We start from the raw sequence: 19,971 nt of genomic DNA on the forward strand, positions 1-19,971 counted from the left end.
CAAGACCAGCAGGGTGATCTGGGGGACATGGAGCTCTAGCAGGGGAAATGAGACCACAATGAGCAACGGGACCCCAGTCCCTCCAGGTGGCAGGGAGGTCAGCCTGGGCAGAGGGTCAGGACACTCTGAACCCACAGAAGCCTGCTGAGACCCCAGCGCAGGGGGTCAGGGGCTAAAGCAAGACTAGGGCAGGAGAGGGGTGGTGGCCTTGCCTGCTGGGCAGATGAGGGCAGAAAAGGTCAGTGGACGCCCGGGGACTCCTGCTGGACAGACGGTGGCTTTGGGGAAATCACAGGCTCCGTCCCTTGGAGCGGCAAGAAAGCCCTCCACCGTGGGCTCCGCGATGGTGGGAGGGGGAGCTGCTCCCCAGTGCCCCCGAGGACCCAGGTGTCCCCTCCCCAGCAGGTTCTTCCCGGACCAGCAGCCTGCTGTCCCTTTAAAGGGACCTGAATCAGCGAGAAGAATGAGCCTGAGTCATGGAGGAAGGGGTGGCCCCTGGGCTGGCCGGGCGCCAGGGCAGCCGCAGGAGGAGGCGGCCGGGCAGCTGCCTCTGTGCGCGAGGGCGGGAGCCCCAGAACCCGCGGAGGGTCCCCGCGGCAGCGGGTGGGATGAGGCGCCGCACAATGGGGCATTGAGGGCGGCCTGCGGGCCAGGGCTGCTCCCGCCAGCTGATGCTGATGTCATCTTCCGCCAGGAGTCCCTCCCGTGGACCTGACAGATGCCCCAGGAAGCTACGGAGGAGCCAGAGGAAGCCGAGGCCCCGACCCAGGTGATGCCTGTGTCCCGCGAGCTTCTGGACGCGCAGCGGAGGACAAAGAGCTCACGTGGGGACAGAAGTGCCCAGAGCCCGGGCTAAGGGGCGCCCAGGGGCAAGGCCAGCCCACTCTGAGCTCCCCAGCAGGCAGAGCAAAAAGGAGCTGAGAGGGCTGCAGGAGGCCATCAGCGAGCCAGGGCGGGGACATCACAGAGAGCCAGGGAGGGACGATACAGAAAGCCAGGACAAGGACATCACAGAGAGCCAGGGTGGGGACGTCACAGAGAGCCAAAGCCAGGATGTCACAGAGAGCCAGGACCGGGATGTTACAGAGAGCCAGGACCAGGACGTCACAGAGAGCCAGGGCAGGGATGTCACAGAGAGCCAGGACCAGGACGTCACAGAGAGCCAGGGCAGGGATGTCACAGAGAGCCAGGACCAGGATGTCACAGAGAGCCAGGACCAGGACGTCACAGAGAGCCAGGGCAGGGACGTCACAGAGAGCCAGGACCAGGATGTCACAGAGAGCCAGGACCAGGACGTCACAGAGAGCCAGGGTGGGGACGTCACAGAGAGCCAGGGCAGGGACGTCACAGAGAGCCAGGACCAGGATGTCACAGAGAGCCAGAGCAGGGACGTCACAGAGAGCCAGGACCAGGACGTCACAGAGAGCCAGGACCAGGATGTCACAGAGAGCCAGGACCAGGATGTCACAGAGGGCCAGGGCAGGGATGTCACAGAGAGCCAGGGCAGGGATGTCATAGAGAGCCAGGGCAGGGACGTCACAGAGAGCCAGGGCAGGGATGTCATAGAGAGCCAGGACTGGGATGTCACAGAGAGCCAGGACCAGGATGTCACAGAGAGCCAGGGCAGGGACGTCACAGAGAGCCCGGACCAGGATGTCACAGAGAGCCAGGACCAGGATGTCACAGAGCCAGGGCAGGGACGTCACAGAGAGCCAGGGCGGGGACGTCACAGAGGGCCAGGGCGGGGATGTCACAGAGGGCCAGGGCGGGGATGTCACAGAGAGCCAGGGCGGGGATGTCACAGAGACCTGGGGCAGGGATGTCACAGAGGGCCAGGGCGGGGACGTCACAGAGGGCCAGAGCAGGGATGTCACAGAGAGCCAGGGCAGGGATGTCACAGAGGGCCAGGGCGGGGATGTCACAGAGAGCCAGGGCAGGGACGTCACAGAGGGCCAGGGCGGGGACGTCACACAGAGCCAGGGCAGGGACATCACAGAGAGCCAGGACCAGGATGTCACAGAGAGCCAGGACCAGGATGTCACAGAGAGCCAGGGCAGGGACGTCACAGAGAGCCAGGACCAGGATGTCACAGAGAGCCAGGACCGGGATGTCACAGAGAGCCAGGACCAGGATGTCACAGAGCCAGGGCAGGGACATCACAGAGGGCCAGGGCGGGGACGTCACAGAGAGCCAGGGCGGGGACGTCACAGAGGGCCAGGGCAGGAATGTTACAGAGGGCCAGGGCGGGGATGTCACAGAGGGCCAGGGCGGGGATGTCACAAAGAGCCAGGGCAGGGATGTCACAGAGGGCCAGGGCGGGGACGTCACAGAGGGCCAGAGCAGGGATGTCACAGAGAGCCAGGGCAGGGATGTCACAGAGGGCCAGGGCGGGGATGTCACAGAGAGCCAGGGCAGGGACGTCACAGAGGGCCAGGGCGGGGACGTCACACAGAGCCAGGGCAGGGACATCACAGAGAGCCAGGACCAGGATGTCACAGAGAGCCAGGACCAGGATGTCACAGAGAGCCAGGACCAGGATGTCACAGAGAGCCAGGGCAGGGACGTCACAGAGAGCCAGGACCAGGATGTCACAGAGAGCCAGGACCGGGATGTCACAGAGAGCCAGGACCAGGATGTCACAGAGCCAGGGCAGGGACATCACAGAGGGCCAGGGCGGGGACGTCACAGAGAGCCAGGGCGGGGACGTCACAGAGGGCCAGGGCAGGGATGTCACAGAGAGCCAGGGCGGGGACGTCACAGAGGGCCAGGGCGGGGACGTCACAGAGGGCCAGGGCGGGGATGTCACAAAGAGCCAGGGCGGGGACGTCACAGAGGGCCAGGGCAGGGACGTCACAGCAAACCTGGGCCATGACGTCACAGCAAACCAGGGCGGGGACGTCACACAAGCCTGGGGCTGTGGGGAGCATGGGGCCTGCCCATCCCCCATGGTCAGGGCAGCTGGACCACGGCCTTCACTGCCCTGTCCTCAGGCTGTGGTGGCCTCGCCTGGGCCCTGTGTGGGGACTTGGGTGGGAGGTGGTCATCTGAGGACCTGGGGCTCAGCAGAGGCCCCTCCAAGAGTCCCTTGGGCAGCTCCCAGAGCTGGCCTGGACTCTGGCCCCCGCCCTTCGGCCCCCTCCAGCTGACCAAGCAGCCAGAGGCCATCCCTAAAGCAGAAGTCCCCGTGTCCCCTGCTCAGACCCCGCCGGGGCCAGCCGTCCACGCCACAGAGAACCCAGACTCCCCGTCCCCCCGGAGTGGGAGAGTCACAGGCCCTGCCCTCCCCGCCTCCGCTGGAGCCCGGGCCTTCCACCGCGGCCTCGCCCCGCTGCCCTGCCTGGGGAGCCGCCCGCCTCCCAGCTCAGTGCTGTCCCCGGACACCTGGCGTCGGGTGGGAGGCCCTGGGCCCTAGCTCCAGGCGAGCACCTGGATGCCTCAGGGAGACCCCTGGGCCCCCGCCTCTGACCCAGCCCTGGTCTCCACGCTGCCCGCTCTCCCAGCTCGCTGTCCTCCTCTGCGGGGGGAGGGCTGTGGGACAGTAGTGGGAGAAGGAGGGGCGGGCGGCCTGGGGCGGCCTGGGGGGCCAGGGCCTCCTGCCTTCCTCTGGGGTCAAGGCGGGTGGAGCCCACGCCCAGGGTGGCGAAGGCCTGCCCTGGTGAGTCAGGCTCACTGGGCCCCGCCCGAAGGGACACAGAGGACCCCTCAGTGACCCCAGAGCACCTGAGGGGGGGCTCGGGTGCTGCCCACAGGCTCAGCCCCAGCCACGTCCCTCCCTGGGCGTCCTTGACGGCAGAAGGTGCGCATGCAGGGCCTTCCTACATCGGCCACGGTGCTGGCTCCCTGAGAGGTCGTGCAACCATGTCCCCCACCCCGGGTTGACCGCTGCCCCCAGGAGATAAGAGCAGACCACGGCCCGGACAGGGCCACGGCCGCGGCTGAGACTTTTCGAGCCCTTTTGGGAAGCCCTGCTGACCCTCTGCCTCCACTCCTCACCCACTCCCCGCCCACCCCCATCCCACAGGGTCTACGCAGCGAGGAGGCCAGGCAGCGCCCCAGGTCCCCGGCACACGTGGTCAGGGCCAGCAGAGCGCAGACGGCAAGCCTGAGGGGGACTGCAGGTGGCTGCAGAAGACAGGACAGGACAGGGAAGAGCCCAGCCAGGCCTCCAGGGGACAGAGGCAGCTGCGCTCAGCCCGTGCCCTGCAGGGTCCTGGTGGCCAGCTGGCCCCCTGCAGAGAGGAGGCAGCCTCCTGAGCCGCCCCAGAGCAGCAGGGCCCCGGCCACGCAAGCCCAGTCAGGGCCTTGAACTTTATCCCAGGGCTGAGGACCCTGCATGTGACAAGGACGAGGCCATTGCTGCTTTAGAAGCTTCCAGCTTCCGAGTGGAAGTGTCCGGGGTGGCAGGTGGGAGGAGGCTCAAGGCTGTCCTGGCGGGAGACGAAGGTAGGAGGGACCAGTGGCGGGTGAAGGCAGGGAGAGGGGGCATCCCAGGGGGAGGACAGGACCCTGCCACCACAGCAGGGGTGTCACCCTTCACGGGGCCCACCCTGAGCTGGAGACGGCTGGGAACTGCTGCCCAGGTGCCCAAGCATGTCCGAACCTGCACCAGAGGGGCTGGGGGACCACCGCGGGCTCCTCTGCCGCAGGGCATCCTGGAGGGCTCCCGCCCCTGCCCCACTGCCCAGCAGCGCCACCTACTGGCTGCTCAGGACAGGCCCCCAGTGACTGCCAAGGGCAGATCCAGGTCCCAGTGTGTCCCCTCTTAGAGATGAGAGAACAGAGCCAAGAAAGCAGAAGGAGCTCTTCCAGGGTGACCCGCCAGGGACAGGACCTCAGCAGCCCGTCTCCCAGCTGCTCTCCAGAAAGGCCCTTCTGAGACGTGCAGGGGGTGCCGTGGGGCAGGACGGGCCTACTCCTGCCTGAGTCCCGGACGCTTCCAGCACCCTGCCACTGCCCCGAGACCCAGTCCCGTGGCCACCTGGACTCCGTAGACATCAGAACCTGACCATGTTGGATTCCCTCCCTCTGTCTCCAGCACTCAGGGTGCTAGGCCACCTAATGAGCCAGGAGGAGATAGTGATGGTGGTGGTGGTGATGGTGATGGTGGAGATGGTGGTGGTGGTGATGGCAATGTGGTGATAGTGATGATGGTGCTGATGGTGGTGGTGATGATGGTGCTGATGGTGGTGGTGATGATGGTGATGGTATGATGGTAGTGATGGTGGTGGAGATGGTGTTGATGGTGATGGTGATGGTGGTGATGGTGGTAATGGTGGTGATGGTGGTGATGGTGATGGTGGTGGTGGTGGTGATTGATGGTGGTGGTAATGATGGTGATGATGGTGATGGTGGAGATGGTGATGGTGGAGATGGTGGTGATGGTGATGATGGTGATGGTGGAGATGGTGGTGTTGGTGGAGATGGTGGAGGTGGTGGAGGTGGTGGTGGTGGTGGTGGTTGTGATGGTGATGGTGATGGTGGTGATGATGATGATGGTGGTGGTGGTGGTGATGGTGGAGGTGATGGTGGTGGTATTGTTGGTGGTGATGGTGATGGTAATGGGGTGGTGATGGTGATAGTGGTAGTGGTGGTGATGGTGATGGTGATGGGGGTGATGATGATGATGGTGGTGGTGGTGGTGGTGATGGTGATGGTGTTGATAGTGATGGTGATGGGGGTGATGGTTATGGGGGTGGTGGTGGTGATGGTGGTGATGATGATGGTGGTGATGGTGGTGGTGATGGGGGTGATGGTGGTGGTGTTGGTGGTGGTGGTGGTGGTGGTGATGGTGGTGGTGTTGGTGGTGGTGGTGGTGGTGCTGCTGCTGATGATGATGGTGGTGATGGTGATGGTGATGGTGTTGGTGGTGATGGTGGTGATGGTGGTGGTGGTGATGGTGGTGGTGGTGGTGGTGATGGTGGTGATGGTGGTGGTGGTGATGGTGGTGGTGGTGGTGGTGATGGTGATGGTGGTAGTGGTGGTGATAGTGATGGTGGTGGTGGTGATGGTGGTGGTGGTGGTGGTGGTGGTGGTGGTGATGGTGGTGGTGATGGGGGTGGTGATGGGGGTGGTGATGGTGGTGGTGGTGATGGTGGTGGTGATGGTGGTGGTGATGGTGGTGGTGTTGGTGGTGGTGGTGATGGTGATGGTGGTGGTGATGGTGATGGTGATGGTGTTGGTGGTGGTGGTGGTGGTGATGGTGGTGATGGTGATGGTGGTGGTGGTGGTGATGGTGTTGGTGGTGATGGTGTTGGTGGTGATGGTGATGGTGATGGTGGTGATGGGGGTGATGGTGGTGGTGGTGGTGGTGTGAAGATAACTTACCAAGCACACATCTCGTGATGTCACACTATTATGGTCTGAATTAATCAATACATTAGTAGGTTGTAGGTCATAGACTGAACTATAGGTTAATAAAACAGTGAGTGTAGCCCTAGTGACTCCACCTTTATGGTTCCCGTGTGAAACTGTTATATAAGCTGTTTTTAAAACGCATTTTAAACAATTCGTGTTTCTGTGCCTCATACATCTGCAGCTGCCTCGGGCCCGGGACGTTCAGCCCCAGCTGCCGCGGGCCAGGGGCGCTTGTCCGCCTGCTCTGCTCACCGCGTTCCGCAGCCCTCGTGTCCTGCTTGCTTGAAATTCGCAGATGCCACCGGACGTGGACGTGGTTTTTCCTTAAATCCTGGAGCCACACACAGCCTGGCGCACTTCTCCCAGAAGGCCCTTGGGCCTGGCAGACGCGTCCCTGGCCAGGAAACTACAGATAAAGTTCTTTGATTTGTTTGAGATTCGGACGTCGCCCGTGACAAGATGGGCCGAGCCTCTTGCTGTCCCAGGTTTAGAGTGGGGACGGAGGCCCAGGTTGGTTGTCACCTGACTAGTTGGCACTGGAACCCAGAGGCACCGCAGGCAGCAGCTCCAGACCCTGGTCTCCTCCCTCCACGTCCTTGGTCACCCTCCGTGTTCGCGGTCCCTCCTCGAGAAGGACGCTGAGGTCCCAGCCGCTGGAGCAGAGTGCCGGTCCCCCCAGGGCGCCTCTAAGGAGGGATCGTGGCTGACTGGCCGTGGTCCATGACACTCCCTGCTCCGAGGGGTCAGGCACTGCCAGCAGCAGGCGCTGGCCAGAATGGCACGTCCCCCATGGACCATGTCCAGCACACAGGCCCGTCACTGGCCACAGTTAAATTCTGGAAGATGCTGGAGGTGGCCTCGGTCAGGTTGGGCCTGACAACACGCCCTGGCCCTGGCCACGTCCCGCCCCGGGGAGAACAGAGGCCACACGGCGGTGGAGAACTGCGACAGCGGCCTTGCCCACTGAGCCGTCCCCAGGTCACTGCTGGAACCTCCACCCCCACCCCCCCAGCCCCCTCCGCCGGCCAGCGCAGCCACCCCACTTCGCAGAGGAGCCAACCGGGCAGGGAGAGTCGAGCGGCTTCCTCAAGGCCATGTGGCCCTGGAGAGTGGAGCCATGATGCAGCCCAGGGAGGGCCACCTGGACCGAAGGGCCTCCATGTCCACGCCCACGTCCAGCCCACGGGCTCCTCTGCCAAGGGAAGCGCTGGCAGAGGCCACATGTCATGGTCCCTGCCTGCACACACACCCTCCCTGGCCCCTGCCGGTGCACATGTGGAGGACGACACCCCAGGAAGGAGGTTCCATTGAGCGTCACAGAGGTCTGTCCACTTTCAGGAAGAGGCACTAGCTGGGAGAGGCTGACCTCATCCTGTGAGCCTGCTAAAAGCCAAGTGCTCTCCCCAGCTGGTCACAAGGGGACAATCGGAGGTTCCCAAAATGTGAAGGCCACCCATCATCATTGGTCTGAGAAAGGAAGGAGACCATGGAGCAGTCCCGGCTGACACCAGCAAGGACAGGGGACACGGGTTCCACAGCTTGGCCACCAACCAAAAGACCTGGGACAGACCACTGTGACAATAGAACCTCCTCCCTGGTGCCCAGAGCCTTGGGAGGAGCGCAGCCTGGCCGGCACCCTGACCTCCCGCGCGGGCTGGGAGCTGGTCCTGGCTGGGCCGCGCCTCGGTCGGGAGATGCCGTGGCCCTGCCTCCGCTGGCCTGGTGACCGGCTGGCTCCTCAGGGTGCAGCAGTGTCTGGCATCCTGTAGAAGCTGCACTTCGAAGTTTAGATTTGGACCTTGGAGATGACCCGGGACCTCGGGCAGGAGCGATGGATATTCCGCAGTGGACAGGCGGTTCTGCCCTGGCCCCTCTGTGCCCCTGCTGCCTCGCGTGGGTGTCGGGCCCGGCAGGTGGGGGAGGCTACGGGCCTCGCTCTCCGGGTGGGGGGGCAACGGTCTTGGACTCAGGGTTTCTCGAGTGCGGTGGGTGTCTCACGGTGTCCCTAGAAGCCAGCGGGCGTGTTGCTGTGCGGCTTCTGGGAGTCTGTGTCAGTGGCTGGGGCTCCTGAGACCCAGGTCTCCCTGGGGCAGGGGTGGGGGGGGCCCATGTGGGCCCCTCACCCCCAAGGGCCACAGAGGAGGCAGCCTGAGACCTCCTGCTCCTGGGACAGGGAGGGACTCGCTGATCCACGGCAGCAGAGGCCACCCACGTCCCCCAGAGCCTTGTGGGGTCGACCACCAGGACATTCCTTCAACAACAGAGAAGGGAAGCTTCAAAGCAGCGGTGGGCCTGGCCTCGGTGTCCAGGGGCTGAGGGTGGACAGGACCCCAGCCCTGTGCCAGCACCATGGGGACCATAGTGTCCCAAATCCCTGTTCGTGTCCCAAACCCCAAGAGACCTGCTGGCACAAGGCAGGTGCAAAGTGGAGACTGTCCCCCCGGCACCTTGAGGGCCCTGGTGACGTGGTGCCGTGTGCTGGACTGTCCTCAGGCCCGCAGGACCATCCCCAGCGGCCCAGGCAGGGCCAAGAGCTGGGGCCCAGCCTTTGAGGGAGGGTGGCCTGGGGTGGGACTGGTAAGTGGAAGTCACCCCTCTCCAGGGCATCCTGGGAAACAGAGCAGAGAGGGCGGCCATTGCCCCAGCGAAGCTGCAGGCCTCCCCAAGTCCACGGCAGGCACAGGCACTTCTGAAAGTCCTGAGGCAGAGTCTGGGCTCTAGCTGGGGCAGACTCGCTCCCCTCGGCCCGAAGCTTATCCCTCAGCCACCCCCAGCATCACTGAGCCCTCCGTGGGCAAGTGCAAAGGCCCTGGGGCCAGAAGGATGGAGCCCTTGGGGCCACTGGAGGGAGCACAGTGGGACTGGTGCACCAAGAGCCAGGGAGTCCTGTCCAGGGAGGCCCCGGGGATGGGCTCAGGGATTTCAAAGGTTCTGTGTGGAGACAGAGGCAGCAGTGAGGGCAGAGGCAGGGAGGGACACTGAGGTCCCCAGAGGAGGGGTGAGGTGGCCCTGCCAGGCACGACCATCTGGCCGCCTCCCACCCAGACCCCTGCCCGCTTGGCCAGACCCCCGCCCCTCCTGGAGGTCCCCGTCTTCCTCGGGGGTCCTCCGTGACCTGCTCAGGGGTACTCGGGAATCCTGTCCAGAGCCGAGGGGTCAGGGGAGGCTCTCCCTCCGGCTCCTCCAGGTCCATCCCACAGAAGGCGCAGGGAAGGCCACCTGGCGCCAGGTCCCGCACGCCAGGCAGACCCCGAGAGAAAGCCCTGCCGCCGCTGGGGACGAGGAAGAGCCCAGAGAAGGAAGGCCACGCTGTCCCCCGACGCACCTCCTGGGGCGCAGCAGGACCCGGGGGGCACAGAAAGGGGTGAGCCCCGCCCGAGGTGCAGACGAAGGAAGCAAGTCCCCCAGCAAGTGGCCACTGCCATGACCGTTTCAGAGGGAGAGAGACTGAGGCAGAGGTCCAGCAAGGTCCCCAAGGCCACCCGAGTCCCCAGTGGCAGACCCAAGCTCTAGTCCAGGCTGCGTCCCTCAAGGCCCCCGGTCCTGTCCTTGCACCTGGCCACCTGCTGGAGGCCCACAGCCACGGGACCCCACTCGGCACCCCTCCCTGCCTCCCCGGGAGCGGGGTCTGGAGGCGCTGGGGACACGCAGTCACACTGTCGCCCGGCGCCCCGTGGGGGGTGAGCTTGGACCTGATTCGGCCCCTGCTGGGGTTCTGCCCGGCCCCCCCCTGGGATCGCAGCGGAGCCCGGAGCCGGGGCCTTATCCCAGCAGACAGGCGGCAGTCGGCAGGTGTCCACCCCAGTCCACCACGTTGAGACGACACAGTGACCACAGCAGGTCTGCCACCGAGGGGCCCAGGGCCAGGCTGGGCTGGGACAGGGCCATGTTCCTTGGGGGTTGAATCAAGGAGAGTCAGGGCCCCTGCGACCCCCTCCCCGTACCCAGCATCAGGCTCCATGCCCCAGGCAGCCAGCGGGAGGTGGCCTCCGTCGTGTGGGGTGGGGACCAGGTCCAGGCCAGGCTCCCCGGGGCACGTCCACGGGGCAGCAGGCGGGAGCTCCAGGGTGGGAAGGGAAGGCTCTGGGGGCCAGTGAGTGCGCCTGGTGTCCCTGGACCGCGCTGGCAGTGACGGGGACAGTGGCTGATGAGAGGTGCCTTGGGCTACTACGAGACCCCCGAGCAGGCTGCTCTCTGGGCCAGGGCTGCCCAGCAGCCGTGGAGCCCCGTCCCCTCACCCCGGGCGGGCGGGTGGCTGGGGGTGGGCTGCACGGCTGCCTGGGGGGGCAGGAAGTGCGGCCCTCGGGGGGGCTGGAGCCACACCAGGAGCCGCCGGAGGGCAGCAGGCCTCCCGCAGTGCCCCTGCCGCCCGTCCAGGCTGCACGGCTCCCACCCCGTGCGCCACTCACCTGCCCAGGGTCTGGCTCCTGTCTCTCAGGCCAAGGGAGAGGCTCCTCCGGGGGTGGCCTGCAGCCCCACGGACGCCTCACCCAGAGCCAGTGGCTGCGGACACCAGGCGGACCACTGGCCCTTCTGACCGGCCCTGGAGCCCCACTCCACCGCCGCCCCAGGACACTTGGTCCACACGGTCAGCCCTGCCCCAGCTGGAGCCGAGAGGTGCAGCTGGGCCGGCCCTGAACTCCGCAGGCCCAGGCCCAGCCACGACTCTCCCAGGAGACCCTCCTGCTGCTCAGAGGGTCAGGGGGCGTCCAGGAGCAGCTCTGGGGTGTGACCAGGCTCGAGCTCCTTCACTGCACCTGGGCCCCGGGGGGCAGCCGTGGGCCTGCAGAGGGTGAGGAAGTCCACGTGGACCTTTACCACATTTTTAAAACATAAAAGATGTACAGCACGGGATGAAGGCTTCTCAGACTCACGACAGCTCAGAGCACAGCAAGGGCCCATAGGAAGGGCAGCTTGCTTGGCTATGGAAGCAAGAACTGGGTGTTGGTGTCAGAAAGACCCAAACTGTATCCACTCAAGGAGCAAGTCTCCCCCATCCACTCTGACCCTCAGTCTCCTCCTCTGCAACAGGACAATATTTCAGCCACAGGAAAAGAGTAAAGCCACATTCATTAAGGGACCCGACACGCACGGCAGCTTCCGGGTCAACTCTAACACAGCCCTGTCCCAGCATCAGAAAGCAGAAAGAGCCACACTCAGACCAGGCCACTCTCTGCCATGCTGTGACCACGGGCAGCAGTGGTCAGACACATTGCCCCAGAGGAACACGAGCGTCCCCACCCCAGGTCAGCCCGCCCGAGAGCAAGGACTCTTTCCCACCCAGCTGCAGTCAGACAGAACAGGGCTGAACCCCTTGTGGGGAGGAAAGGGCCACCAGGAAGACCCTCCAAACAAGCGTCCCCACCTCTCCCTCGCATTCCAGCGGGGACGACCCGGAGCACCCAGCGCCCCTCTGAGCCGGAGCAAAGGGCCTTCCTGATCCGCCACTGGACCCTGGTCCTCCTGTCAGAGGTGTGTTGTGAGGGCCGCTCGGGTAGAAATGGGCATCCGACGGGGCAGCAGAGGAAGGCCGGTCAGCGCGAACCTGCGCGAGATGGTTTCCCGTGGATCTTGCCTTTGGGGGACCCGGGAAGGACAGGGCGCCCCGGGCCCAGCACAGCAGTGCAGCTCTCCTTGGTGACCAGCCCTGTCAACACACGGCCACTGACGGAGGGCTTCTCGTCGCAAGTGACTCAGCACAGAGGTGCTGTGTCACGGTTCACTCAGGTGACATGGAGAGATGGGCGAGGCTGTCCAGCTCAGGCAGCTGAGAAAGGCCGACCACCACCCACGTCCAGGGCCACTGGGAGCCCACGCTCCCCTGTCCATGACTGTCTGCTCCCAGAAGGGAAGCGCCAGTCCCTCTGGCCGGGCAGCTGCAGAGCAAGGATGCAAAGGATTTGCCCCAACCACCTGGTGCTCGTCATCCCCAGAACTGACCCAGCCTACGTGGCCCTGCTCTGGGACTTCAGGCCTGGACCCAGGAGTGTGAGGCAGTGTGGACGTGCAGGGACGTCAGTGGGTGGGCAGGTGGGCAGCCAAGGACGTGGGGAGATGCCATGGACAGGGGACAATCGGAGGAGGCTCAGGGAACAGAGGGACCAGGGTGGGATGAAGGAACGGATGCTGTGGGCATGGGAGGGCGGGCGGGGAGTAGTGGGTGGACAGGTGGGTGGAGGGATGGATGTGTAGATGGATGGATGGATGGATAGCTAAATGGTAGCTGAGTAGATGAATGTATGTATGTATGCATGGATGGATGGATGGATGGATGGATGGAAGGATGGATGAGTAGATGGGTAGATGTATGGGTGGATGGATGGATAAGTGAGTGGATGGCTGGGTGGATGGATGGATGGGTAGGTGGGTGGATGGATGGAGGATGAGTAGATGGATGAATGGATGAGTGGATAGGTGGGTGGGTGGATGGGTGGCTGGATGTGCAGGTGGGTGACTTGGGCGGATTGATGGTGGAGACTGTGGGGTTAGGGTATTATGGATTATGTAATGGATGGAGGGATGGCTGGATGCAGATGGATCAGCAGGTCAGTGGATGGGCAGGTGCAGATAGATGGCCAGTGGTGGGCAGTGTTGCTGCCTGCTCAGGGCGCAAGAATCAGGCCCCTGACTGCAGGTCTGACTCCGGCTTCCCCAGCCAGGAGCAGGGAAGGGGAGGTGGGGGAGGGGGCTTGCTCCAGGGAGGACGGTCAGAGATGGGCCCTGAGAGGCCAGATCTTTCTTAAATGCTGCTAGTTTGCAATCCAGACTCTGTGAGGTAGAAGGGGCCATCGAGGCCTCTCTGGTCTCACGGCGAGGGACCTGCTAGGGAGAGTCCTTGGGAACCACCCACCAGGACCAATGCGAGGCCCCTTGGCCAGCCTCCCCCACTTGGCTCTGGGGCAACGCCTGGCGCACCCTGCAACCCGAGCTCAGCACCCGGCTTCCCCTGACCTCGGGGCCAGGCGGTCGAGATGGGGAAGGATCGTGGGCACCAAGGAGGCCTGGAAGTGGCCATGCCAGCCTGACCCTGTCACCCCAGGCGACAGGCCGTGACAGGGTTCCCATGAGGCAGCCATTTCCAGTCCTCCACGACTGTGAGACCCACTGCCCTCAGAGCCCAGGGGGCCCAGGAGCTCCGCCCCTGGGGGCAGCAGTGACAGCTGATGGCCATCTGGGCCAGTGCCCGCACGCCAGCCCTGGTGTTCGTGCCACGCCCCAGACTCTGAGACTCCCACCACCGGTGCTCAGTCAGTGTTGCTCGAGGGGAAGGGACGACCCCGTGTCCCGGAGCTCCTGCCCACGTGTCCCGAGTGCCTGCCGGAGGCCAGGTCCCGCGGGCAGGGGCTTGGGGCTCCCTGGCTCGTTCACCTCCTTCCTTGAGAGGATGCTCGTGGGCGACAGGGAGCTTGCTCCTGGTCACGCGGCTTCAAGTGACACAGGAAGTCCCCATCCCACAGCACCCAGACCAGAGATCAAGCAAAATAGCTTCAAATATCCAGGAACTGACAATCGCAGGCCCCTCGAGCACCTCACCCCGAGGCCCGCGTGCGCCTGGGCCCTGTGCCTCCCAGCGCCCCCAGAGGACAGCCCCCAGGCCCACGCGGCCACAGCTCATGGCACTTCTGCTGTAATACGGGTGCAGACCTGACGGCGTCTGCTGGCCAGCGCCCGGGGCACGCCTGAGTGTGTGGGCTCCCCGAGGGACACACAGGACTGGAGATCACAGACTCCAAGTCCAAGTGCCAGCTCTTCTCCTGCCAGCTGTGTGACTCGAGGCAAGTCACTTAACCTCTCTGGGTGTCAGTCTTCTATTCCGTGGAATAAAGATCTTAACATGAACTTGGATCTTCGCAAGGACTCAGCAGGGCCACGTTTGCCAAGTGTGGGGCGGAGTCTGGGCTCAGTGGGTGACCCGGGGCGGGACCCAGGCTCACCTGTGGGTGGCTGAGGCCTGCCCTCCTTGCAGCCAGCCTTTGGCCTGAGCGTGGGAACTGCCCTCTGCTGTGTTTGCCTTGGGCTGTGGGGGAGGGCTGCAGGGGGGGCTGTGGGGGGGCTGTGGGGGAGGGCTGTGGGGGGAACTGCGGGGGGGCTGTGGGGGAGGGCTGTGGGGGAACTGCAGGGGGGGCTGTGGGGGAGGGCTGCTGGGGGCCTGCAGGGGGGCTGTGGGGAGGGCTGTGGGGAGGGCTATGGGAGAACTGTGGGGGGGCTGTGGGGAGGGCTGTGGGGAGGGCTATGGGAGAACTGTGGGGGGGCTGTGGGGGAGGGCTGTGGGGGAACTGTGGGGGGGCTGTGGGGGAGGGCTGTGGGGGAACTGTGGGGGGGCTGTGGGGGAGGGCTTCGCCCTCGGGCCGCTCCGGCAGCTCCTGCCAGGTAGCGGGCTGGAAGGAGGAATAGTCCCTGACCCCTGCTTCCCTTCAGAGTGACTTGCCCCCCCCCACCCCTTCCCTGAAGGCCGGGCCGGCCGTGGTCCCCCTCCAGGAAGCGGGCAGCTGGGCAGGGAGCACCCCAGCCTGCCAGGCCCCTTCCCTGCCCACCTCCCCACCATCCAACGGCCCTCCTTCCTCTCGGCCCCAGCACCCAGGGCGCGGCCCACGGCAGGGCTCGGACACTTGGCCAAGCCAGGCTCCTGGCCCAGGTGAGACCCCCCACGGGGGCCAGGCATCTCCCCCACCGGACTCCACCCTGCCTGCGGGGGTCTCGGGGAGGCCCAGGGCACTAGCCGTGGGGCCACTTCTCCACTAAGCTGGGTCTCCACCTCGCGCCCTCCACGCCCTGGTCCCGTGGCTGAGGGGCCAGTTCTGCTGCCCCCGCAGCCCACGGCCCACCTCCCCTGCTTCACCCCAGGGCATGACCCTCTGGGCCGAGGTGGCACCGCTGGGGTTAAGGGCTGCTCAGATGGCAGAGCCTCCGCTTCCGATTTTCGGGAGATGCCGATTACTAATGACCATTGTTCTTTCCTTCTGGGGCATGACAACAGCCGTCCCCTCACAACCGGAAGAGCGGCAGGTCGCGGTTCCCAGAGTATGAAATGTCAGCCTCCGGCGGCGGGTGGCAAGGACACTGGCCCAGCAGTGCTAAAAATAGACTCGAGGACTGAGTGTCCAGCCCCGGGAGGCGCTGGGCCCAGGCGAGCCAGGGGCGTCCAGCCTGGGCTGGCCCCTTTCTCTTTCTTTACAGATAAACAGGAAGGAAGCTGACAGGTCAGCCCAGAGGACTCGTCGTCTTAGACGTGGAACTCAGTGGGACCGCAGACAGAGCCCATCTGCAGGGACCTCTGACCACGCGCAAGTCCCTGGGGTCTGGCAGTACAGCCTGCGGTGCCCCCTGTCCGCCCCCTCCCCAGGGACTGGCCCTGCAGCCTGCCGAGGCTGGCACCGCCCAGAGCTTGTGCCATGACGGAGAAGCTTTGTACCTGCTACGTCCACTCCAGTACCCACCAGCCACGTGCAGCCAGAGGGCGTTTGAAGAGCGACACCGCGATCGGCGCCCGCGGTACGCGCTCTTTCGTGTTAACAGATTTAGACTGAAATGGCCATATCTGAATGGTGGCTAGTGGCTACTGGTGTTGGACAGCTTCATGTCCGGCCCAGGGGGAGAGAGCAGCGACGGACTGACAGCCTCTGCCACACTTGGGGTGAGACGGGCAAACCTGAAGGCCACGCTCCTCAGTGACCAGGGGACGGGTGGCATCCCAGGACCTGAGGCCTAATCAGTGACCCTGGGTCCGCCCAGTCTCAGCGTTTAGGAGAAAGCGTGTCTGTGCAGTTTAAGGGGAGTCCCTGCTGTCCAGGCTCTTGGCCTTGGCTCAGCAACCAGAGAGCGTCCAAAACCCCACACCAGCCACGCTCCAGGCTCTGCTGGAGCCCTGAGCAGGACCCCCCCCCCCCCGCCCCAGCCACCAGGGCCTCCTCTCCGCCCGGCCTCCCTGGCCTCATCCACTTCACTCTGCCCTCCACTCCAGGGTGGACCCTGCCCCACCCCTGGAGGCCCTGAAAGCAAGGGCCACCTCTGACTCCATTTCGGCATCCCCCACCCAAAGCCAGCCCCCGCCGGCCCCCGGGGAAGCCCATGTGATTACAGTGTGTATCTTCCCACCGTGGCCACCATGATGAGACAGATGCCATTGTCACGCCAGTTCCCAGGTGAGGACTGAGACGCAGAGGGGCGGGGAGTGGGGAACTTTGGCCAAGGGCAGAAAAGAAAATGACAGGTGTGAGACTCGGATCTGGGAATATGTCCCTCCCAGGACTTGTTCAGCCAATGGAAGTCAAGTCCACTGTGTCCTTCATTGCAAACTCAATAAATGTTAGGTGACAGATGGAAAAGCGAGTGGAAGGGTGGGTGGGTGGGTGGTGGGTAGATGGATGGTCAATGGATGATAGATGGTGGGTGGGTGGTTGGGTGGATGGATGGAGGGATGGTTGGGTGGATGGATGGAGGGATGGTTGGGTGGATGGATGGATGGTGGGTAGATGGATGGAGGGATGGTTGGGTGGATGGATGGAGGGATGGTTGGGTGGATGGATGGAGGGATGGTTGGGTGGATGGGTGGATGAATGGTTAGATAGTCAGTAGATGATAGATGGTGGATGGGTAGAGGATGAGTGGGTGGCTGAATGAATGGATGGGTGGGTGGATGGACAGGTGGGTGGACGAATGAATGGTTTGGTGGATAGGTGGGTGGTGGGTGGATGGCAGATGGGTAGAGGACGGGTGGGTGGGTGAGGGTTGGCTGCTGGGTGGGTTGATGGGGGAAGGGCCTAACATGCCTGAAGAAAAAGACAACCAAGTTCCAGAGGAGGTGCGTGAGAGGTCACGGCCAGTGGCGGGTGGCCGAGCTGATAGCCCAGTTTCTCCTAACCATTCTCCAGGTATATCAAAAACCAGGTCATTCAAAGGGCTCTTTGAGGCTTTTGTTTTTAAAGAGATAAAGGTGGTAAGCTGTGGAGGAAGCCCTGGGCTGTGGGAGGCCGCTTCCTCTCCTCCCCACGGCCCCCCTCCTGCTGGCCGCTGGGCCCCTCCCTGAGGCCACTTTCCCATGGGAAGGCCGAGGAACAATGGCGAGTTCTTCTAAGGGACTCTCCCCCCCGCCACGGGGCACACGGTGAGCCAGCCGGAGGACTGGGCTGCGATTACATAAGCAGGACATACCTGGGCCAGGCGCTGCGCCAGGGGATTTTAACAGCAGGGGAGGCGCGGCCAGGCCGGGGCAGGAACAGCCAGGTTGCTGGGAGGGAGGACATCCAGAGTCCCTCTCTGAGGCTGTTCCCGCTCTGATGCTCCCTGTGAGCTCCTCAGCCGTGCTCTGGTGGGTGCTCGAGTCCCATTCCCCCAGAGACTCAAAATGGAGAGTGAGACTCCCGCGGCCACCTGGGGCAGCTGGGGATGAGTGGACGGAGGCCAGCTGCACACAACCCCTGCTCCTTCTTCCTCCCCCTCCTCCCCTGTCCCTTCTCCTCCTCCTTCGTCCCAGGCCACGTGCCCACTGATGGTTTGGGTTGTCCACCTGTCACCTGCCCGTGCCCACAGGTCCCCTCCCTCGGTGCAGGACGGACGCCACAGAGGCGTCAAGGACAACAGTCGAGGCCACTGAGCGTGGGAGTCTGTCCTCGTGGGGAGGGGCGTGGAGGTGCCCTCTGTGGCGCCACGTGGTTGGAGGACTCTGGTGTTCCTACGCGTGGGGACACGGAGGAGCACACCAGCTGTCCTCTCCTTTCCTGAGATGGCCCAGGCTCAGGGCCACTCCGTGCTGAGGCAGAGGGGACTGAGGTCCTGGGGCTGAGTGCAGTCCCTGGGGGCCTGGCCTTTGGGGTTCAGGTCCGGAGGGCACAGCCTCGAGCTGACCTGAGCTGGGCACCCAGGAGCCTGGGCCAGGAGGAGGACCTCAGCCCAGAGCGGTGGCCTCAGCCTCCTCTGTGACCTGGGACAGGCCCCTCTCCTCTCGGGGCCCAGTCTCCCATCTGTAAGGGGAAGCCGCGGGACGGGACGTGTGTCCATCCAGGTGTGTTCAACAGGTAGCCCCGGACTTTCCAAAGGGTCCCTGAGAGCCAGGGCACGTGGCAGGTGGGGGGTGGCAGGATCCTGGGCCTTCTGGGGGCCCCGTGGGGTATCACCCCGGGGCAAGCAGCAAGGTGCCTCTGACCGCTGAGCACCCAGGAGCTGCCAAGCGCCACGCGGCCATTACATAACCGCCTGCCTGCCACCATGGGCCACCGGGTTGCCACGTAAATCGAGCCTGTATTTACCCACCGAGGGGAAGGGACAGGCGGCCAGGTGGATGGGGAGGGATGGCCAGCGGCTCTGATTCCTGTCACGCTCCGAGTGCACACATCCTGTGCCCGCAGCGGGTGTGGGCGGGGCGCGCCCGCAGAGGGGCCGGGGAAGCTGCGTCCTGGGAGCGTCCAGGCCTCGGGTGGCAGCGGCAGGGCGGGGGCGGGGCGCCCTCGCAGGAAGCCGGAGGCTGAGCCGCCTCATCTGGGCGGCAAGAACCTGAGGCCGCGGAGGCCTGCCAGCTGCGGGTGCCAGTCCCCTGCACGGGATGGACGAGTGGCCATCCGACAGCCGGGCTCCGGCCGGAGGCTGCAGGGGCACCCCGGGGACAGCCCTGCCTGCAGCAGTCATCCCGCAGGGGCTCCTCACTGAGAGCCACTAGGTCCCCGGCAGCCACTGGGGCTTTACCTCGAGTCCCCAGAGCAGCCCAGATGTTCTGCTTCAGGAGAACCTGGGAGGACAGGGACCAGAGGTGGCCTGTGAGCAGACTGACCAGTGCGTGGACCACAGGGACCCGGTGAACAGCCAGCGAGCGGACGCAGAGCCCGGTGGGTGAGTGGAGGGGTCATGGACACGGGGAGGGCTGCTGGACAGACGGGTGGGCGGATGGGCCTTTGGATGGACGGGCTAATGAGCCACTATGGACGTGTGAGCAAAGGGGTGGGTGGACCCTGCACCTGTGGACAGGTGGGAGTCAGCACAGGCGGCCAGAGAGTGGAAGGACAGAGGCCGGACGGGCGGACAGAGGAGGCCGGACGGGCCAGTGGGCAGGAAAGCCAAGTTGAGGTCCGACTCTGCGGTGCTGCCTGGTGACCATCGGGCCACATCAGCAGCCGACCCTGCCGCAGGTGGACATCACAGTGGGGACCGAGTGCAGCCCTGGCCACGGTGGGGAGGCCCCTCTCCTACACCCGCTGTGTTAAGTCCCAGAAGAAGCCAAGGAGAGCCCTGGCTTGGGGACGTCCCAGCCCTGACAGGGGCCTGCGGCCTATCCAGGGAGGGCTGCTGCCCGTCTCAGGGCTCTGCTGCAGGTGGGCAGCGGCTGTGACCCAGGAGGACCTGGACCTGGCCCTGGTCCCCGCTGCTCTCCTCAGGCCCCAGGCCTCTCTGGGTCCACTGGCTGGGACCATCTCCAGGGGCCTTCTGGCTCCGGCCACTGGAGATTCCAGCTGAGCCTGGCCCCGCAGCCTGGACGGGAGGGAGCTGGCCAGAGGACGCCGGGTTTGTCCAGGCTCCTGATGTCACCTGGCCAGGGCGTCCTCTTGGATGTGAGCTTGGCCAAAGCCTCTGTCCCCGGGGTCATGTTCCCATCAATGATCCCGAGCGCCTGTTGGAAGATGGCCCGAG

The 19,971-nt window shown here is 64.7% G+C and overlaps 1 protein-coding gene and 2 long non-coding RNA genes across 4 annotated transcripts; all 3 read left to right on the forward strand.

Annotated features, from left to right (window-relative positions):
* The first annotated feature begins 538 nt into the window (after positions 1-538).
* Positions 539-6,789, forward strand: LOC114082751 (uncharacterized). Of its 2 annotated transcripts, none has more exons than XR_011708653.1 (4): positions 539-769; positions 4,022-4,443; positions 4,767-5,043; positions 6,536-6,789. It is a non-coding gene; the product is annotated as an uncharacterized lncRNA (long non-coding RNA). The 2 variants fall into 2 exon arrangements; XR_011708652.1 differs by having other exon boundaries at positions 4,810-5,043.
* A 354-nt stretch (positions 6,790-7,143) lies between these two features.
* LOC114100005 (uncharacterized) lies at positions 7,144-14,197 on the forward strand. The gene is made up of 5 exons (XM_027944590.2): positions 7,144-7,220; positions 9,811-10,194; positions 11,386-11,600; positions 11,738-12,384; positions 13,812-14,197. Exons 1-5 carry the CDS (start codon positions 7,144-7,146, stop codon positions 13,983-13,985), a joined length of 1,497 nt encoding a protein of 498 aa, XP_027800391.2. The 3' UTR covers positions 13,986-14,197.
* Positions 14,198-14,747: 550 nt separating this feature from the next.
* LOC117794879 (uncharacterized) lies at positions 14,748-16,679 on the forward strand. The gene is made up of 2 exons (XR_004618754.2): positions 14,748-14,989; positions 15,332-16,679. It is a non-coding gene; the product is annotated as an uncharacterized lncRNA (long non-coding RNA).
* The last annotated feature ends 3,292 nt before the right edge of the window (positions 16,680-19,971 follow it).

Source organism: Marmota flaviventris, chromosome 9 (genome assembly GCF_047511675.1).
Source record: "Marmota flaviventris isolate mMarFla1 chromosome 9, mMarFla1.hap1, whole genome shotgun sequence".
NCBI classification, from domain to species: domain Eukaryota; kingdom Metazoa; phylum Chordata; class Mammalia; order Rodentia; family Sciuridae; genus Marmota; species Marmota flaviventris.

Bases quoted from the DNA above. Each gene is read 5' to 3' on its own strand.
- LOC114100005 (XM_027944590.2), top strand. From the start codon at position 7,144: ATGGACCATGTCCAGCACACAGGCCCGTCACTGGCCACAGTTAAATTC. The intron at 11,601-11,737 runs GTCAGCCCGCCC...CTCGCATTCCAG, and splicing joins CACGAGCGTCCCCACCCCAG to CGGGGACGACCCGGAGCACC. The intron at 12,385-13,811 runs GTGGGCAGCCAA...CCCATCCCACAG, and splicing joins GGACGTCAGTGGGTGGGCAG to CACCCAGACCAGAGATCAAG.